We start from the raw sequence: 19082 nt of genomic DNA, 5'->3' as shown, positions 1-19082 counted from the left end.
TGCTGCCCCCGCGACCCAACCTCGGATAAAGCGGGAGAAAATGGATGGATGGATGTTAGCCTAAAAAAATGTTAGCATCTCAAACTTTTACACCCGAAATGTTTGTGCTAAATAACATTACCGATAGCAGTGTTATAGGCTAACCAAAACGGAGCCAAATATATATTAGCAACCATAATCTAAAGCTATCCAAAACGAGGTGAAATACATTAGAACATTTACAAACATCTGTAAACTCCATAAGGCATTAGCTTAGCCACCAGGAAATAACATGTTTGCTACATAAGGCAGCATGTTAGCAGAGTTATCTACATGCTACACTAAACTATGGCATTGAAAGCCAATGTTTCACATAAGCTGACAAAGCTGACAAAAGCTAGCTGAAGTGAGGAAAATATTTACTAATATTAGTTTAATATTATCAGAATAAGAGTTATATAGGACTTAATAACTTACCCATTGTCATAGCAGCTTGCTGTGTGTGTGTTTTTAAGCCGGTGTCCGGGGGGCGTGGCCTTGAATGTATAGTGCCCGGACTGTTTTCCGTGTGAATGGGCGTGCCCTGCCTCGGGTCATTAGCAGATAATGAAGTGCGACAGAAATCCTGTGCCTCTCCTTGGTTTCACATGGATTACATAAACTGAAAATATTTATTTTTCATTTAAATTGCTTTATTTAAAAGTAGACACTTTAAGCTTTCTATAGATATATTTTTCATGTCTGTGCAGTATTCGCAGAGTTTCAGTTCATTTTAGTGACGTGTTTCAAAAAGATTTTCATGGAGACTGAGACGGCTGAAAGCGCACCCTGTTTATTTTCTTTATTTTACAAAAGCACAATGTTTTGTGGATATTGTGAGTATACATGAATAAAAGTAGACCATTTACAGATTAAAATGATGTACTACACTTACGTGTATGATCAAACATGACGACGCATTTTAAGTTCTTTTCACGGTTACCAGAAGAAAATGCAAGTGTCCCCGCCGGCGGGTCCGCCGACTCCCAAGGGTTTACTCTTTCCCTGTCGCCGCCGACTGGTTCGGACCAATACGTCCAAATTTTCAATAACAAAAAAAAATGACGTTCAATAAAAGAAACAAATGTATCAAATCAACCAAAAACGGCTTGTTACACTACAAAAAACCTTTCAGATAATATCTGTAGAAAGTTGCGCAATTTTTGTGCCATGGTTTTTTTGTAACAAGTAAAAATAAAATGACCATGGTAGCCATCTTTAAACGGGTCGAGTGTCAGGAAGTAAAATATAAGTGTTAATAAAATGAAAACTAAGCACTTCAAACTATTTCTTTCACGGCCAATAATTCATAAACCGTCACAGTATTAAGACAAAACACGCATTTTTCCATAAATATGACTGTAATGCTCTCAAATAGCTTGCTCACTCATCGCGGAAAAATGTCTGTCGGCATTCTGTACATTCGTGCAATGTTTGTTACCTTCGGAGTTTTAGAAGAAAACCAATGAATAAAATGACAAAGTTACCCTCGTTTGAAAGCTTGATCTCTTATGTACATAAATCAATCACTGTAATCCTTCATTGTCAAGTATTTTTTCAGATATATGCTCTGCTTCCCTGCTAGCACATTATTTTTTACGCACTGAACCTTTGCCCATGGTTATGTTTCACCATAATAAACTTTTTACATGAACATCAAATTACAGTGTCATTTGCTTCATCCAATAGAGGTGTGTCTAAGGTTTGCAAAATGGTATGGGATATGCTGATTGGGCATTGTTTTTCGCGCTGGGGACATGAATGCGCAAATTATTCTCTGCAGGTGCAGTATTTGTGGGAGTGTCTCGAGTACGCATTGCGCACGTAGTCTCCGTGAGTTTACCCAGTTATTTTCGGACAACAACTTTTTTGACTGAAGAAAAATGGCTCGGATGACTTTCACTGTTTAGAAAGCACAGAAGATGATTTTGAAGAGTGGTTCGGGGGAAGAAAGTGTCGCTTTTATCCATTGATTCGATGGAGGAGGACGCTTTTTTGCGCGGAGAGGATGCAACGCTCGACATAAGTACATTTATTTACAGTTTACATTTTACTCTTTTATTCTATAGATTTTTATAATTCCGTGATTCAGCAAATTACAATTAACATTTGCTTTGGTAACACTTGTATTGTGGTACATTGGGAAAAGTTCCGCATCGCCTTTGTCAAGCTTTGAAGTGTGCAAAGTAATTCAGCGCTTTTGGCTTTCACTTGGGCAAAGTTACGCGGGGCTTTGTTTGGGCAAAGTTATGCGGGGCACTTGTCGGCCTTGTTTGAGCAAAGTTATGTACAGTACTTGTCGGCCTTGTTTGAGCAAAGTTATGTACAGTACTTGTCGGCTTTGTTTGGGCAACATTATGTACGGTACTTGTCGGCTTTGTTTGGGCAAAGTTATGCGGGGCACTTGTCGGCTTTGTTTGGGCAAAGTTATGCGGGGCACTTGTCGGGCTTTGTTTGGGCACAGTTATGCGGGGCACTTGTCGGGCTTTGTTTGGGCACAGTTATGCAGGGTTAGGGTTAGAAACAAAATGTTTCTTATGACCCATAAGTGGTAATGCATTTAGAAAGAAAGACGCTATCCCAAAACACTGCTAGTTACACTGCGGCCATTTTGGATAGGTTTTGGATAGGTTTGGCACAAGTCGTGTGAATAAAATATAGTTTTTCCTACAAATGTGTGGTGATGTTGTGTGACAAATTGTTACTTATGACCTATAAGTGGTAATGCATTTAGAAATAAAGTTGCTACCCCAAAAAACACTGCTAGTTACACTGTGGCCAGTTTGGATAGGTTTTGGATAGGTTTGGCACAAGTCGTGTGAATAAAATATAGATTTTCCTACAAATGTGTGGTGATGATGTGTGACAAATTGTTACTTATGACCTATAAGTGGTAATGCATTTAGAAAGAAAGTTGCTACCCCAAAAAACACTGCTAGTTACACTATTGCCATTTTGGATAGGTTTCAGATTAGTTTAGGTTAGGTTTTGGATAGGAAAGGCTCCCAGTTGCACCATTTGCTCTTTCCTCCGTAAAACCTGTTGGGCTGCATCAAATGATATGAAATTGGGCAGCCATGTAGAAAACAAGTTTGGGAACCAGATTTTTAAAATTGGACCTATTCCATCATGTAGTTTTTGAAATATTTACAAAAATCCAAGACACAAAGACAGGTTTTTGTATTTTTCCAGCTGTTTTTGTTATATTCGCATGTCCATAAATTATACACAGGTTATTCATTTCGTTATTGAACTTCCTACAATCAATTGTAAACGGGTCAACTTTGATTTTAGGTATTAGGCATGTGTCTGTGACTTTTATATCTGAAGTTATAAGGTAATTATTCCAAAGAGGGAAGAAATGTCCCCCCATGCAAGGGGCCCCTGGTTCACTCCATAGGGTTAAATATTAGGAATTTTCAGCTCCTATCAAAGAACACACATTGGCATTAGCTATATTTACTCTACTTGTGATTTATTATTTGGATAAGCCTTCTCCATGTTACTACAATAAAATCAACAATTAAAAATGTTTAAACTGAAAGCACCGTAATAGAAAGTCTGTCATTATTACATAAAAAAAATTCTGCCTGCTTTTGTGAGATTTTTTTCCATCTTCCTGCAATAATATTTCCGGAGGTGGGGATGGAGAGTGAGAGTTTGTGGTTTCAGGGTGCTTGAGAGCCCGATGGGATTATGGATGATGTGTGCGGGGCCCTGGCAGGCGTCAGTGTCTGTGGAGCAGAGCACCCTGTCGCTTAGATCAACATGCTGGCCAGAGCAGCTGACAGGCGTCAGTAACAAGACAAGAGCGAGTCAAGAAGAGACCTCTTTGAGTCACATGGCAGAGAGAGGTTACCTGGTACATTGGGCGGAGCTTAAAGCTCTCCCCCATCTATGACGTCATAAGTGGATGTGGGCGTATCCTTTGATCTGATTGGTCGGGGGAGGGGGTTTGGCCAAATGGTACCATACATGCTTATGCCACGTGTTGCCGATAGGGGGACATATGGGGGACATTTATCCCGAAGTGTTACATTTGCTTTTATTCAGCACAAACTCAGCACCAATAATCTGAGACCTCTTAGAATGTTATTATTCTATTTTTTGTTAAAATCAACTTTAAACATATACTTTTCAAAGACCTATTTTCAGACATGCTGAGAAAATGTAAAAAATCACATTATAGACATTTCTAGGTAAGACTTTTGAGCTCTGAAACTTATAGACACAGGGGTTGGCTACACATACAGTAGGTGAAAGTGACATTCTGAAATTTTATGTGGTTTGATTACTAAAGTGTTAGCACTTTAGAGTGACACTCTTTTTCTCAAAGTCAGTGGTCTTCACAATGAATATTGATGAGATAGGTGTCCTCACACCTGTAGTAGTTTGCATAGTGTCAATGGCCCATCAGTCTGGAATGTCACTGCACCCCACACCCATCACTTTGGAAAGGCAGTTTGAAACGCAAGAAAAGTAGCAACAATAAAATCCCTTTCACAGTTTATTGGTAGATGGAATGAAAAATGAAAAACTGTTACTATATAAATATAGAAAGCGATAAATATGATGCAGTGCTGGGGACGAGGGCATCGTCGACCGCGTATCTTTCTCGTGTATTTCAGTTTATATCTCGCTGAAATCATTATGTAGAATCATGAAAAAAACACTGACTAAATCCGTTATCTGTCTTCTTTTCAAAACTTCCATTGTCGGAAGTATAAAAGTTTTTAAAATTAGGTTAAATAGGCAAAAAAGCAAACCGTGTCACCTTTGTTTTACGTGTATCGGGAGCATGTAGGACCGCTCTCAGCTGAAGATCGCTATTCACGTTCTAAATACGCTGGGTTTGAATCGGCGACCACGTGATGGCAGGCACACAGGCTTAGCCCACTGAGCCATGAACACAGGTATGAGCTTCGCTGCTGAAAGTGGCAACACTGGCGCAAAGCTTCAGCGGCAGAGACGTATCCATGTGCTATATTGTAGCCGATCAGTGTAAACACACCACATTTCGGTCACAATGGGCGTATTCACATTTCTTCACCCAATACTAACTGTCGGATTATCATGTTATCATGCGAATAGCGCGATTTGCAAGTGGGTGGGCGATCAGAGCCGCTTCGAGACGCAGACGCTTAAGTCAGTCACTCTTGTTCTTTCTATTCGTATCACGAAGCTGTAAAAATATATTTAGTGTCTACCTATATATATTTGAAAAGTAGACTGTCCAAGGTTTTTGAGGGTATTTTTAAAATGTGTATATGACAAAAACTTGCGGAGTTATTTAAACGGTTAATATAATAAAAATACATTACATGTATTTTATTAATGTGTTATTTTTAATTACGTTTTAAGTAATAATAAAACATATAGCAGGATGAACGTAAGTTAGGGCATACACGTCCTGTGGGGTTCCGTCCGTCCGCAGTAGACACGAGCGCCCCGGCGTATTTTAAAAGAAGAAAGCACCAAAATGTTTTAAGCAACCAAAACTTTAGTGTTACATTTAAAAAGAATGAAAGAAAAGCAGGCAGAATTTAAACAAGTACAAACATGCCCAAGCGAAACACCGTATTTTAAACAAACGACACAAGTCCCAAACTTTAACTTTTTAAAAGAAAGAAAAGCCAGAGCAGACGGAATTTAAACAAGTAGAGACATGCCCGAGCGAAACACTGTCAAGATAAAACACCGTATTTTAAGCACAAGTTCCAAACTTTAACTTTTAAACTAGAGACATACCCGAGCGAAACAAGCACAAACATTTTAGCACAAGGTTTTAAAAACGAGAAAAGCCGTAATCAGGTTAACAGTTTATTTCAATGTAAAAGAGAAAAAGCATTTTCACCAAACACGAAGATCCATCGATAGCGGCTCTGTGTTCCGTCAGTGTAGCAAGGCGGCCATTATCCCGCAAGGGAGCGAACCTGGCATGCTGCCGGCCAGTTCAAAACTTGCGCGTCAAATGAAGAACGGTGGGGGGAAGGGGGCGTGCTCGTGCCGACACACGTTCAACTGGCGATCGGCGGAAATTGTTAGCCTGAGGCTAGCCATGGCCCTTAATTGTGAAAGCACGCCGCAATCCTGACAGAATGCGCATTAACTCTATTTGTTAATCTGACTTATTTGTAAATGGTATAAAATAACATATTTCTAATTTAAATATAAGTCGATCTCTAACACCACACCTTGGGTTGTTTAGCGACATTTAGCTAGTCATCTACCTTTGCTTAATCAAATGAATAAAACTGCTAAGCATATCACAGCGAACATGCACGGAAGTTCGCACCTGCCGGAGGAAACATGGGGGTAGAATCAAACAGGCCACTGAGTTTGAGATAGACTGGTCATCCGTTCACAAGTTATTAAACATGGGGTAGAATTATCCACTCCCAGGCTATTAGACATATGGTGTAGTCATAAACCGTCGCCGATGTTTACACGAAACCATGCATTAAACAAAGAATAATGATTCGTAAGACACCCCATTTCAAAATGGTAGCAATAAACGGAGCACACGCTATTTCAAATAAGTCCCCTTAACCATGACGTTTTTTAAAGTAATGAAGCACTTTTCTGCCAATTTGAATAATAAAGTGCCCTAAACATTTTTGACAACAAGAATCAAGGAATAATGCTGGTAATCCTTGTTAAAATGAGCGTACGACATTAACCCAAAAGCAGGGATGGTTAAAAGCCGCCATGCCACTAGTTTTAATCTAGAAATAATTCTCTTTAACATGAACGTGCTGTCGCTGACTCCGGGGAGTATGTCCATATAGGAACTATAGTAAGCAGCATCAAGCATCAAAAACATATTTTAAAACTTTGACAGAATAAAGCATTAGTTATTTTAATAAGCACGGTTTTTCAGTAAATATTTTTTTACGCACACGCGTACAATCAAACGTACGGGGCTCAGGGCTTTAGAGTTTAACTTCAGTGGCCTGTACTACGAAGGGGGTTTAACCAAATCAGACTTAACCCCGAGTTAATTTGCGAACGCGAGGTTGACAAAATCATCGGGGCTAATCAGTACTATGACGCCAGTTAAATCGGTGTTAACTGCATTGGAGTTTGTGCGCGTTCACATATATGGAGCATGTTCGGCAACGCAAGGCACCGTTTGACGCATAGTGCGATCTCCATACATGTATGTTTCACGGAGGAAGACTGCATGCTAATTATGCAGGGTTATGAGGAGTTTAAATCAACCCTGTAAAGAAAGTCCAATACCACTGCAGCCAACAAAAGCAGGCAGGCTTGTTGGCAACGTATTGACGATGAAGAAAATGCATACGTATATTTTCATGGTCATAAAACGTGGTCTAAAATATCTCACGACCGAGTATTAGACAATGAAGTGTTTTCTGAAAAGAATTGAAATACTGTTAATAATTACAGAGGCTAACAGATGCGACACAATTCAGAAGTCACCTATTATATGCTGCTATATGTTACTCATAATGAAACCTAATGTTAACAATAACTGATCCGATTTCAAATGCAATAGTAGTGGAAAGCGTACGTCGCAGCAAGTCAAGATGACTTGCTGCGACATCATGTCAAGTGGTAGGGCTATGTATTTATATTTCTACTCATTATGAAAGATTTGTTGTGTCTAGCCTCCACTAATAGCGTGTTTCTATGTTTTACAGCTAATAATAAAAAGGTGTCTGTTCATATGACACTTAATAGAAGGTGAGCCACTGTTTAAGTAAGGAATAATTGACGACGGGCCGTTGAATTATTAGAAAAATAATGCACACCCGAGGTGGTAATGCGGCCACGACGCGAAGCGGAGTGGCCGTTACACCTCGGGTGTGCATTATTTTTCTAATAATTCAACGGCCCGTCGTCAATTATTCCTTACTTAAACAGTGGCTCATATAAATATAAATACGGCCCACCTTTTTATTATTAGCTGTAAAACATAGAAACACGCTATTAGTGGAGGCTAGACACAACAAATCTTTCATAATGAGTAGAAATATAAATACATAATACATATATAAATATATTAACGCAACCTACGCAATACGACCTCTCGATTTGAGACAGAATATATATATTTATAGATATATATATATAGCTTTATTTCAAAAAACAAAATCCAACAATAAAGGAGCCGTCAATATTTTTGTATTTGTTTGCTCAGAACACCCGTATTCTTTTAGTGTACATGACTTGACGTTCGTTTTTTGCACACTGCACGCTACCAGTCCTATATCCTCCCAGCAGAGCTTGGTACTTCTCTGAGTCAAATCTGCTCTGCCTCGGCAAATGTTTTTTTACAACACCATCTGACACTTACCTGAACAAAGTAGATAATTTGCAACATTTTGCGGCAGTAGCCGCGAGTTCAGCTTGCTTTCTTTTACGTTCTCAATCTTTGCGAGGCATGGTGACAGCATAAGCAGCAGACGACAACTACACGATGATTACCGAAGAGGACACCTATCTGTTATTCGGAAACCGTCGGATGGCTTTTCCAATCAAAAAACGTAACCCCCGATGATGCACCATTGTCATTGCTGTGGCTCCATAGTAGGCTGGACGATACATACCGTACCAGCCAATCATGCGACGAACATGTACATGATCGTATTAGTCCAGAATTCATTGCGGTTCATTCAGTAGTTGGGAATTACGAGATGTGCGGGTCGACCTCGTTTCTCGTATCGAAGGTTGGGTTCGGGTTCAGTACAGATGCATCGATTGTTGACGAGGTAAAGTGGACCGTGTCGTGCGCAAGTCTTTTGTGTAATGAACGTTACTTTCGGTAAAAAGGGGGCATACGACCAGACAAACATTAAAGGCAGGCCAATCTTGGCCGTAAGGTACTTCAATTTTGAGGAGGCGTGCGGCCAATTTTGAAAGGCACGACAGCCATTGGCCGCGGTGCCGCGGCTTATGTCTAGCCCTGCATCTCCCCAGCCTTTGTGGATGTGAGCAACTGAACCTGGAAACTGACATAGATGTGTCCAGAATATCTAATAGCTAACTTCTAGATGACTGTTTAACAAGTAAACACAAGCTTACCGAAGATCAACCTCTTGAAGGCTTAATTTTCATTTAATTAACCCACCACCCTCTCCCCACCACAGGAGAGGCCTACATGAAGCTGAACAAGTTGGCCGAGGCTGAATACTGGTACAGGGAGTCCCTCAGGGTGAAGCCTGACCATATTCCTGCCCACCTGACCTATGGCAAACTACTGGCCCTCATGGTGAGTCCGCCTGCCTGTCCTTGAGCTGTTTGGGTTCTCTTTATTCATCTAAATCTTCTCTTATCCAAATCCAGCTGGTTCTGTGGCCTCAAACACTTTTCCCCCGATAACTGACGTGCTTGTACATCAGGAGCACTGAGTTCTCAGAGTGGCCCAGTTTTCAATTAAACAGTAGATTAATTGTGTGTTGAGTCTTGATACTATCCTGCTGATGACTGCCCTGTAAAAAATACTGTTCCGTGTTATGAAGAGCCAGTTTTTACACATATTGGTTTTGTGAGGTTATTAGGGTATCTTCTGTTTGAGCAAGAAAAAGATGGGTTAGATTTTTCGAGGATAAGAGTCAGTTAAAGATCAGGCTTCTGGATTTGTGCAAAACAATGGAGACCATAATGAGCACTGGAGGATATTACAGGAAACACAAGAATCAGGGGATTAGGGGATAGCTGACAAGGGACAAGGTTCAGGGGATTAGGGGGTATCTGACAGGACATGGTTCAGGAGACTAGAGGGTATCTGACAGGGGACAAGGTTCAGGGGTTATCACCCTTTGGTCTCTAATACTGCACTTTGCTCTGTGACGTGGGATTGAACTGGTCAGTGACAATACATTAAAAAGGCTAAACAAACAAGCAAATAAATAAACAGAAGTCTTGATGTAATGCTAAAATAGACTCCCCCCCCCCCCCCCCCAAAAAAAAAAAAAAACAGCTGTAAACCTAGGGGAAACACTGCAATGGTCCATAGCGCATCATAAATTCTCTTCGGGAGAGCATATGTGTAGTTTCACCTGAGTAGTTCCATTTTTCCCCCTCCCACACTCTGAGGTAAAGCTGTTAAACTGTGGCCCTTGTGCACATGAACACATGTTTGCTGTGCCCCGTTTTACTGCAGATGGCACTCACCCACCCAACCTCAAGCCACCACCAAATGGAAATTGAAATTAATAACAGACTGGCTTTCTGTTGAAGTAATTTTTTATGATAATGTTTTCTTTCCTTTCCAAGAGATAAGAACATAAGAACATAAGAAATTTACAAACGAGAGGAGGCCATTCGGCCCATCAAGCTCGTTTGGGGAGAACTTAGCTAATAGCTCAGAGTTGTTAAAATCTTATCTAGCTCTGATTTAAAGGAACCCATGGTTTTAGCTTCCACTACAATAGCAGGAAGACTATTCCATACTCTGACTACACGCTGTGTAAAGAAGTGCTTCCTCAAATTTGTTTTAAAATGTTCTCCCGCTAATTTCCACTTATGGCCACGAGTTCTAGTATTTAGACTAATATTGAAATAGTCATTTGGCTGAACGGCATCCAGACCCGTTAGATCTTATAGACCTGAATCATATCCCCCCTTAGTCTCCTTTGCTCAAGGCTGAACAGATTCAGTTCCGCTAACCTCTCCTCGTAAGACATTCCTCTAAGACCAGGAATCATTCTCGTAGCTCTTCGTTGCACCTTTTCTAAGGCAGCAATGTCCTTCTTGAGGTATGGTGACCAAATCTGCACACAGTATTCTAGGTGGGGTCTTACCAAGGAATTATATAAGTGTAACATCACCTCCCTTGACTTAAACTCCACACATCTAGAGATATAACCCAACATTCTGTTCGCCTTTTTTATTGCTTCCCCACATTGGCGAGAGTGGGACATGGAAGCATCAACATACATACCGAGATCTTTCTCGTAATCAGCTACCTTTATTTCAGTGTATCTTTATTATCCCACTGTTTTCCGAAATACTAATAAACATCCATGGATGAGCTTCCATTCTGAGAAGTTCCAATTGCTGATCCCAAACCATATGACCCATCTTGTTGAAGCCTCACCTGTTGGGTTTACTTTCATACAGAAATCATGTGGCTCTGGGCGTGGAGGCAGCCTGGCAGCTGTTTTTAACTCACTGTTTACAATTGAACCGAAAATCATGGAAGCAATGCTACTTCAAATGGCATCAACCCACCCATCTACATACTTATAGTATACAGATCACCTGGACCATACACATCATTTCTGCCTGAATTTGGGCAACTTCTTAGTGACTTAGTCCTTAACTGAAAGAATATTTATTATAATCTAAATTTGATTTAATATTTAAAATTTTAATATACATGTGGACATAGACTGATGCCTACAGCAAAGATTTCCTATCCCTTTTGGATGTTGTGTAATGTTAACAGTAGATAACAGGACCAACCCATATGCACAATCAAACATTAGAATTGTTTATTACTCATGGAGTTCATGTTCACCATGTATCAGTCTGTCCCTTGAATAAGTCCTTCTCTGACTATTTTCGAATCACCTTTGTAATTTATCCACCCACTTTGACTTTGGTGGAGAAGATTATTATGGCACGTCACCTAAATGGTAGAAATTTCCAGTAAGTAAAGGCAGTAAGTAAACTTCATGTCTAGTACAAATGTCAACAAAATCACGCATGACTTATAATACCGTGGTTAGTCAAGTTTGGGACGAAATGGCACAAATAAAGTTGTCAAAACCACCAGGCATTCTCCATGGTTTAATGATCACACACATTCTTACCAACAGGAGTGCCACAGATTAGAGCACAAATAGAAATTTACGTTATAAGTGGCATGGTCCGACATCCTGCAACCATACAAGCAAGCCTTATATTGGGCACATTCAGCTTATTACTCTAACCTTATTGATTGCAATAGAAATAGCCGCGGATAAGAATGCTATAATCTCTACACTCCACTCCAAGGGGCTGAACTTTTCTCTCAGCAGCTCACCCTGTAACCTAGACATTATCTTAGATTCAAGATTCTCAATCAAAGTGCATGTGGATGCAGTATCGAGGGTGTGCTTCCTAAAGCTACATAACATTGTCAGACAATGACTGAGGCTGAGATCAGTCACATATAGCAGCAGTTGTGTCTCTGGGATATGTGACAGTCCAGCTTTAATGGGTCCCAATAGCACAGTGAGCTGATAGCTGTAGGTGCTGATGCTTGACAAGGCTGAATTGATATACTTCTACAAGGAGAGATTGTGATGTCTCCTAGTCACCAAAGGCCAACACTGATTGAAGTGATATTCTCTCCTGCAGGGTGCTAAAGAGGAAGCAGAGAGGTACTTCCTGACAGCGATAGAGCTCGATCCAACGAAAGGGAACTGTTACATGCACTATGGTAAGATGTAATATTTCATGGTAGTGTATAACTAGCTCATGTATTAAAACTTAGAATATTTAAAACAATGCATATAAAACCCTTATATGCATTCCGACAATGTCTGGGCATGCTTCTAAAGAGACAACAGATGGTGTCCTGGGAGATCTCCTCCCAGCCCTGGATCAGGGCATCTGTGAGCTCCTGGAAGGTCTGTGGCACTAATTTGTCATTTTGAATGCACCGATACATAATGTCCCAGAGGTTCTTGATTGGATTCAGGTCTGGGGAACATGGGGGCTAGTCAATGGCACCAATACCTTCGTCACCCAGGAACTGCCTATGCACTTTGGCCACATGAGGCCAGGCATTGTCCTGCACCAGGAGGAACCCAGGGCCCCCAGCACCAGTGTTAGGTCTGACAATGGGTCTGAGGATTTTGTCCTGGTACCTAACAGCAGTCAGGGTACCATTGGCTGGCACGTGGAGGTCTATGCAGCCGTCCAAGGATATGCCTCCCCAGACCATCACTGACCCACTGCCAAACTGGTCATACTGGATTATGTTGCAGGCTACATAGCATTCTCCATGGCATTTCCAGATTCTTTCACGTCTGTCACTTGTGCTCAGTGTAAACCTCTTCTGATCTGTGAAGAAAATGGGATGTCAATGGGGAACCTGCCAATTCTGGTGTTCTCTGGTGAATGCCAGTCGAGCTGCATGCACACAAGTGACTTGTTGGAGGTAATTTTGTAAGGCTCTGGCAGTTTTTCCTGTTCCTCCTTGCACAAAGAAGCAGATACTGGTCCTGCTGCTGGTTTCCTGCCCTTCTATGGGTCTGTCCTGCTGTCTTCGTGGCAAGGCTTGCCCCCTGGTATTTCCTCCATGCTCTTGAGCCTGTGCTTGGAGACACAGCAATCCTTTATGTGACTGCATGTATAGATGTACCATCCTGGAGGATCTGTGAAACCTGAATGGGCTGTAGGTACTGTCTCATGCTACCAGTAGTGACACTAGCAAAATGCAAAACTAGAGAAAAAAAAACACTCATGAAACATAAGGAGAGAGAAATGGTCTGTGGTCATCACCTGCAAATCCATTCGCTTTTTTGGGGTTGTCTTGCTCTTGCCTATCCTGTCCACCTGTTGTTTCCATATGCACCAAAGCAGGTGAAATTGTTTCATAATTGCGTACACTTCCTAACTGGTGTAGGATCACACATGCACATATCACAGAGCTTAAATTCCAGGTGGCCTGAGACAAGGCCTACCCTGGTGCGAGAGGTACTCGTTTGTCTAAGCACCAAAGGGGGGTTAATGACTCCACACACACAAACACACTTAAACACACACACACACACACACAGATAACAAGGGGGGCCAGCACTCCAACTTTTATTGCCCAAAGATTTAGGGACCTACAGACAGCAGAGTGGACCTCAAGGACAGGGGTCCCTCGACTTGGCACACAACCCCCTCCCCAGACATCCTGCCTGGTATACTCACCCAACAGACCAACACCCTAAAGAAAGTTTCTTTTAAGTTTGGCTTTTGTATACCCTGTATTTTGATTTACTCATGACTACTAGTCTCAATATACAGATAGGTTATGTTTGTATGTGTCCTTAGACAATCTTAGTGTTTTGTATGCCACCCTTATAACCATGTTCACGGAGTATCACCTATTTTACCCCTTTACATTTGAACATTTATATAAATTTGAATAAATAAATAGGTATAGCTACCACTGCATATACACTCACCTAAAGGATTATTAGGAACCCCATACTAATACGGTGTTTGACCCCCTTTCGCCTTCAGAACTGCCTTAATTCTACGTTGCATTGATTCAACAAGGTGCTGAAAGCATTCTTTAGAAATGTTGGCCCATATTGATAGGATAGCATCTAGAACATAAGAACATAAGAACTATACAAACGAGAGGAGGCCATTCGGCCCATCGAGCTCGCTTGGGGAGAACTTAACTAATAGCTCAGAGTTGTTAAAATCTTATCTAGCTCTGATTTAAAGGAACCCAAGGATTCAGCTTGCACTACGTTATCAGGAAGACTATTCCATACTCTGACTACACGCTGTGTAAAGAAGTGCTTCCTTAAATCCAGTTTGAAATGTTCTCCCGCTAATTTCCACCTATGGCCACGAGTTCTTGTATTTGAACTAATGCTGAAGTAACTATTCAGTTGAACAGCATCCAAACCTGTTAGAATCTTATAGACCTGGATCATGTCCCCCCTCAGTCTCCTTTGCTTGAGGCTGAACAGATTTAGCTCAATTAACCTTTCCTCGTAGGACATTCCTCTAAGACCAGGGGCCTCATGTATAAACGGTGCTTAAGCACGAAAATGTTGCGCACGCCCGTTTCCACGCTCACGTCGAGATGTATAAAAACTAAACTTGGCGTACCGCCACGCACATTCTCACGGCAACCCCAGACAAGGCGTACGCAAGTTTCTGCTCGATTTGGCAAAATGGAGGCACCTACTGGCAAAAGAGTGCTACTGCAGTTTCACTGTGTCAGACTCGCATTCATGGCGCGGTCTGCATGAAATACACCGAAATTATTTGGCCATCGGTCACCTGATCGTAATCAATCTGTGACAATAAAACGGTGCAGGGAAAGACAAAAAATATTCCAACCATGGCTGCTCTTGCATTGTTAGAGGACATTGCAAATGGAAGAGTCAGAATAGAGCTCGTATTCAGGGATCATATACTGATTTCCTGGCCCATGATGATGACTGGCTTCTAAGTCGATTCAGATTTCCAAGAGCAATCCTTTTGGAGCTGTGTGCTAAACTGGGGCCAGCATTACAAAAGCAGACGATGAGGAATTGCGCTATAGGCTACCTGTTCCTTTACAAGTTCTGTCCACTCGCGGGTTCTTAGCCACAGGTGCTTTTCAGCGAGAACTTGCGGACTGATCGGGTATTTCTCAGTCAACACTGAGTCGCGCCATGCCGGTGTTGTATGGGACGGCAAAATCTGCTTGTCACCCAGATACATGGGCGTAATTTCCAGGGGGGTCATGACCACCTCCCCCCAATAATCATGTTTCCCCTGTCATGGGTGGAGACTTCCACCCCCCCCCCCCAATGTTCCAGCCAAAGTTACGCCCTTGCCCAGATATATAAAATTTCCTTACACTGTGGTTGAACAGGCAAATATTAAAGTGCAATTTGCAGCGATGTCCGGTTTTCCCAACGTAGACGAAGCTATCGACTGCGCGCACATTGCTATTAAGTCACCTTCAGAGAACGAATTTGCTTATGTAAATAGAAAGCACTTTCCCTCTATTAATGTACTCTATTAATGCATTGAGGGCACCTCTTGTACTGTTGTCTGTAAGAATAAACAAACAGAATAAACGAAAGTAACACCGCATCTGCGCCCTACGTGTTATTCATAAACATGCAAGTAATTCAAAGAAGTATGGTACAAGAAAAACTCACCCGCGATGACATCAGCGTCCCCCTCACCCGATAAAAGTGTGTCCCCAATCATCGCAGCAACTAGTTGCTCAAAGAGTGTGAGACCGGGAATTCCGCTACCTCCGCCTGTGCTGTTAAGACTCTTACGGTGAGCGGCCGCTCGTTTTTTCACGACGATTTTAATGTCCGACCACTTCTTTTTAATTTCGGCCACCGTGCGAATTTTGGAACCAACACTTTTAACTGACTCCGCCACGCTGTGCCACTCCGTCAACTTTCGTTTATTGCTGATGCCACTTATACCACCAAATAATATCACTTTTCTTTTCTCGATTTCTGTTAACATGACCTCCACTTCACACTCGCAGAAATACTTCTTTTTCCCTCGTGGTTTGTCAAACATAGAACAAAGCGGGCATTTATACAGATTTACATATGCAAATATACATAAATATGGGCGGGTCGGGGGAGTGGCTGTGGGCTCGTTCACGTACGTAAAATTTCACACTCATTGGGATTTATAAAGGGAATGTGCGTAGATCTGTGCTTACGCACAGTTTTATGCATCTGGATTTTTTCTTGCTTACGCACATTCCTAGTTTTGTCCGTACGCCATGTTTTAGTGTGAATTCTACGCACGTTGTTATACATGAGGCCCCTGGAATCATTCTTGTGGCCCTACGCTGCACCTTTTCTAAGGCCGCTATGTCCTTTTTAAGATATGGCGACCAAACCTGTACACAATATTCTAGGTGAGGTCTCACCAAGGAATTGTATAATCTTAGCATTACCTCCCTTGACTTAAACTCCACACACCTGGAGATATACCCCAACATCCTATTGGCCTTTTTTATTGCTTCCCCGCATCATCTTGCAGTTGATGGAGATTTGTGGGATGCACATCCAGGGCACGAAGCTCCCGTTCCACCACATCCCAAAGATGCTCTGTTGGGTTGAGATCTGGTGACTGTGGGGGCCATTTTAGTACAGTGAACTAAATGTCATGTTCAAGAAACCAATTTGAAATGATTTGAGCTTTGTGACATGGTGCATTATCCTGCTGGAAGTAGCCACCTGAGTGATTTTCAGACATTTCACATATACCTCTGCTTTAATATTAGGGGAAACATTATTTCCTGATAGACAGGAGAAACATAGGGAAACTGAATTGCCCGGAACACCATAATACCAAGGTGCTTGGAAGAAATGGGGCACACGCGAAACACCGAACAATACCGCTTGAAAATCAAAAAACATAATTAAATAATTTGTTTGCTTTCAAAAGACTGAATTAGCAGTAAGCTAATTCTTACTGCTTTGATCGGCTTAGTGTACCTACGTAAACGTAAATGATGGCAGCATTCATACAATCTGGATATTACTGAATCTTATTCTGTGATAGAAGCTGACATAACATGACATAACAATAAACCGCATTTTCCAGCCTAAACTGTTAGTTTTGATTTTGGGCTGTTTTTTTTTATTTTTTATTTTATTATGATTTAAGCTGCGCGTTGTGACAATGTCAGTCAGGGGCGGTCACTGATGATGTCATTTGCTGCCGGTACCATTTTTTACGCCAGTGGAAAACCAACACGAAAGAAGTACCATACTTTTGGCACTTTATGGAAGTACCGAAAGTACGGTACCAGGTGCGGTGGAAAAACGCCCTTAGTGTGTCTTCTTTCTTTGTTTAACAAACCCCCCCTTTTCTTCTACATTCCTCCGTGGCCCTTATCTGATCTTTGTGGCCTGTTAGCAAGTTCTTTGTGTTCTACCATGCTATATTAAAAGAACTAAATTAAGGTGTACATTATCCATTCTGGAGAAGATCAATTGGGATAAGCCACACCAATCAAAATATGTTGTTCTCAGATGTGCAATTTAAATTGGTATTGCCACAAACTAACAGCCACGCCTATCTAAGGATAAGATGTGCTGTTTGAATGTGAGTATGTCATGTAATGTCTGTACAATTTACCCAAAGTGTAACATCTGTTGAGGTGCAACCAAAAACACCTGTACCATATACTGATGTGTGTCAGTAACACACATAATATAAGCAATTGTTAATTAATTAATACAGATGGTATGAGGTGTGAACCGCTAGGCTAGTATGGCATGTTTGGTATCAAACTGATGGAAAATCACTCCTGATTCCAAATCTGGTCAGTGGTTACCATAAAAGTGTATGTATCAAAAGTTACACCAGCTTAATGAAAATCATCAGTAAAGGGGGAATCAGTCTGGTCATAAATCCCAAAAGGATTGCTACAGACATCCCCTCTGAAAGCCCGCCAAATGGATAGTCAGCCATTGTTTCAGGTTTCGAATTCCTGGTCATCCTGTCAGGGTATTGTGTATTGGTTAATGTGTTATATCATCCACCCGCTAGGGGGCCTCAGTGAGTTATATATCAGCAGGCTCCAGGCAGGGACATGGGTCGTCTCCGTTGGTTGTTGTCTGTAAAAGAGCACACGGAATTGTGTACTGTTCCACTGCATTCGTAATAAACAAGAAAGTGACGAATAAATGCCTCCTGGTAAATAAATACAAGACATGGTGTCAGAAGTAAAAGTGAACGAAGAGAAAGATGGCGAAATTTAATCCCCCAGACAGTTTCAACTTTGGTCATCCTGCAGAGTGGCCATCCTGGAGACAGAGGTTCTCACGCTACAGGGTTGCTACAAAACTGAGTAAGGAGGACAAAGAGGTACAGATTAGCACATTAATATATGCTATGGGCATTGAAGTGGAAAACATTTTAAATCGTTCACATTCGCGGAAGGGGAGAGTGCGGAGGATTACGAGACTGTTCTTGGAAAATTTGAGAAATACTTTATGCCGAAAAGGAATGTGATACATGAACGGGCATGTTTCCATCAGAGACTGCAGAAGCCAGGGGAAAATGCGGAATGCTACATCAGAGCACTGTACGAGCTTAGTGAGTACTGTGAATTCGGAGCGAGCCGAAATGAACACATAAGAGACAGACTCGTAGTAGGAATAAGAGATAAAGATCTCTCTAGGAGAATGCAGCTAATGACAGCACTTACCCTGGAAACGGCGGCGCAGATGACACAGCAAGCCGAGGACGTCGCAAAGCAGATCAGCCAGCAAGAGGGACAACCAATGACCAGCCTACAGGACGTAACCTCCAGGCAGTCATTAAAGGCAGCTAACAGGCCAGGGATGAAAGAGAAAAATAAAAGAAGCAGTGAGAAAAGAAAATAGGACACAGAG

The 19082-nt window shown here is 41.6% G+C and overlaps 1 protein-coding gene across 4 annotated transcripts in view; it reads left to right on the top strand.

The window, feature by feature from the left end:
• LOC111843359 (protein O-mannosyl-transferase TMTC2-like) overlaps window positions 1-19082 on the top strand; it is a 220805-nt gene that overhangs the window by 133613 nt on the left and 68110 nt on the right. For all 4 annotated transcript variants that reach the window (XM_072710313.1, XM_072710312.1, XM_072710315.1 and 1 more), the window contains 2 exons: window positions 9132-9253; window positions 12331-12412. In XM_072710313.1, the coding sequence (XP_072566414.1) occupies window positions 9132-9253; window positions 12331-12412 (204 nt within the window). The remainder of the gene's footprint in view (window positions 1-9131; window positions 9254-12330; window positions 12413-19082) is intronic.

Source organism: Paramormyrops kingsleyae, chromosome 3 (assembly GCF_048594095.1).
Source record: "Paramormyrops kingsleyae isolate MSU_618 chromosome 3, PKINGS_0.4, whole genome shotgun sequence".
NCBI lineage: Eukaryota > Metazoa > Chordata > Actinopteri > Osteoglossiformes > Mormyridae > Paramormyrops > Paramormyrops kingsleyae.
Note: the sequence above shows the minus strand (reverse complement) of the source record. Positions and strands in the feature narration are given on the sequence as shown.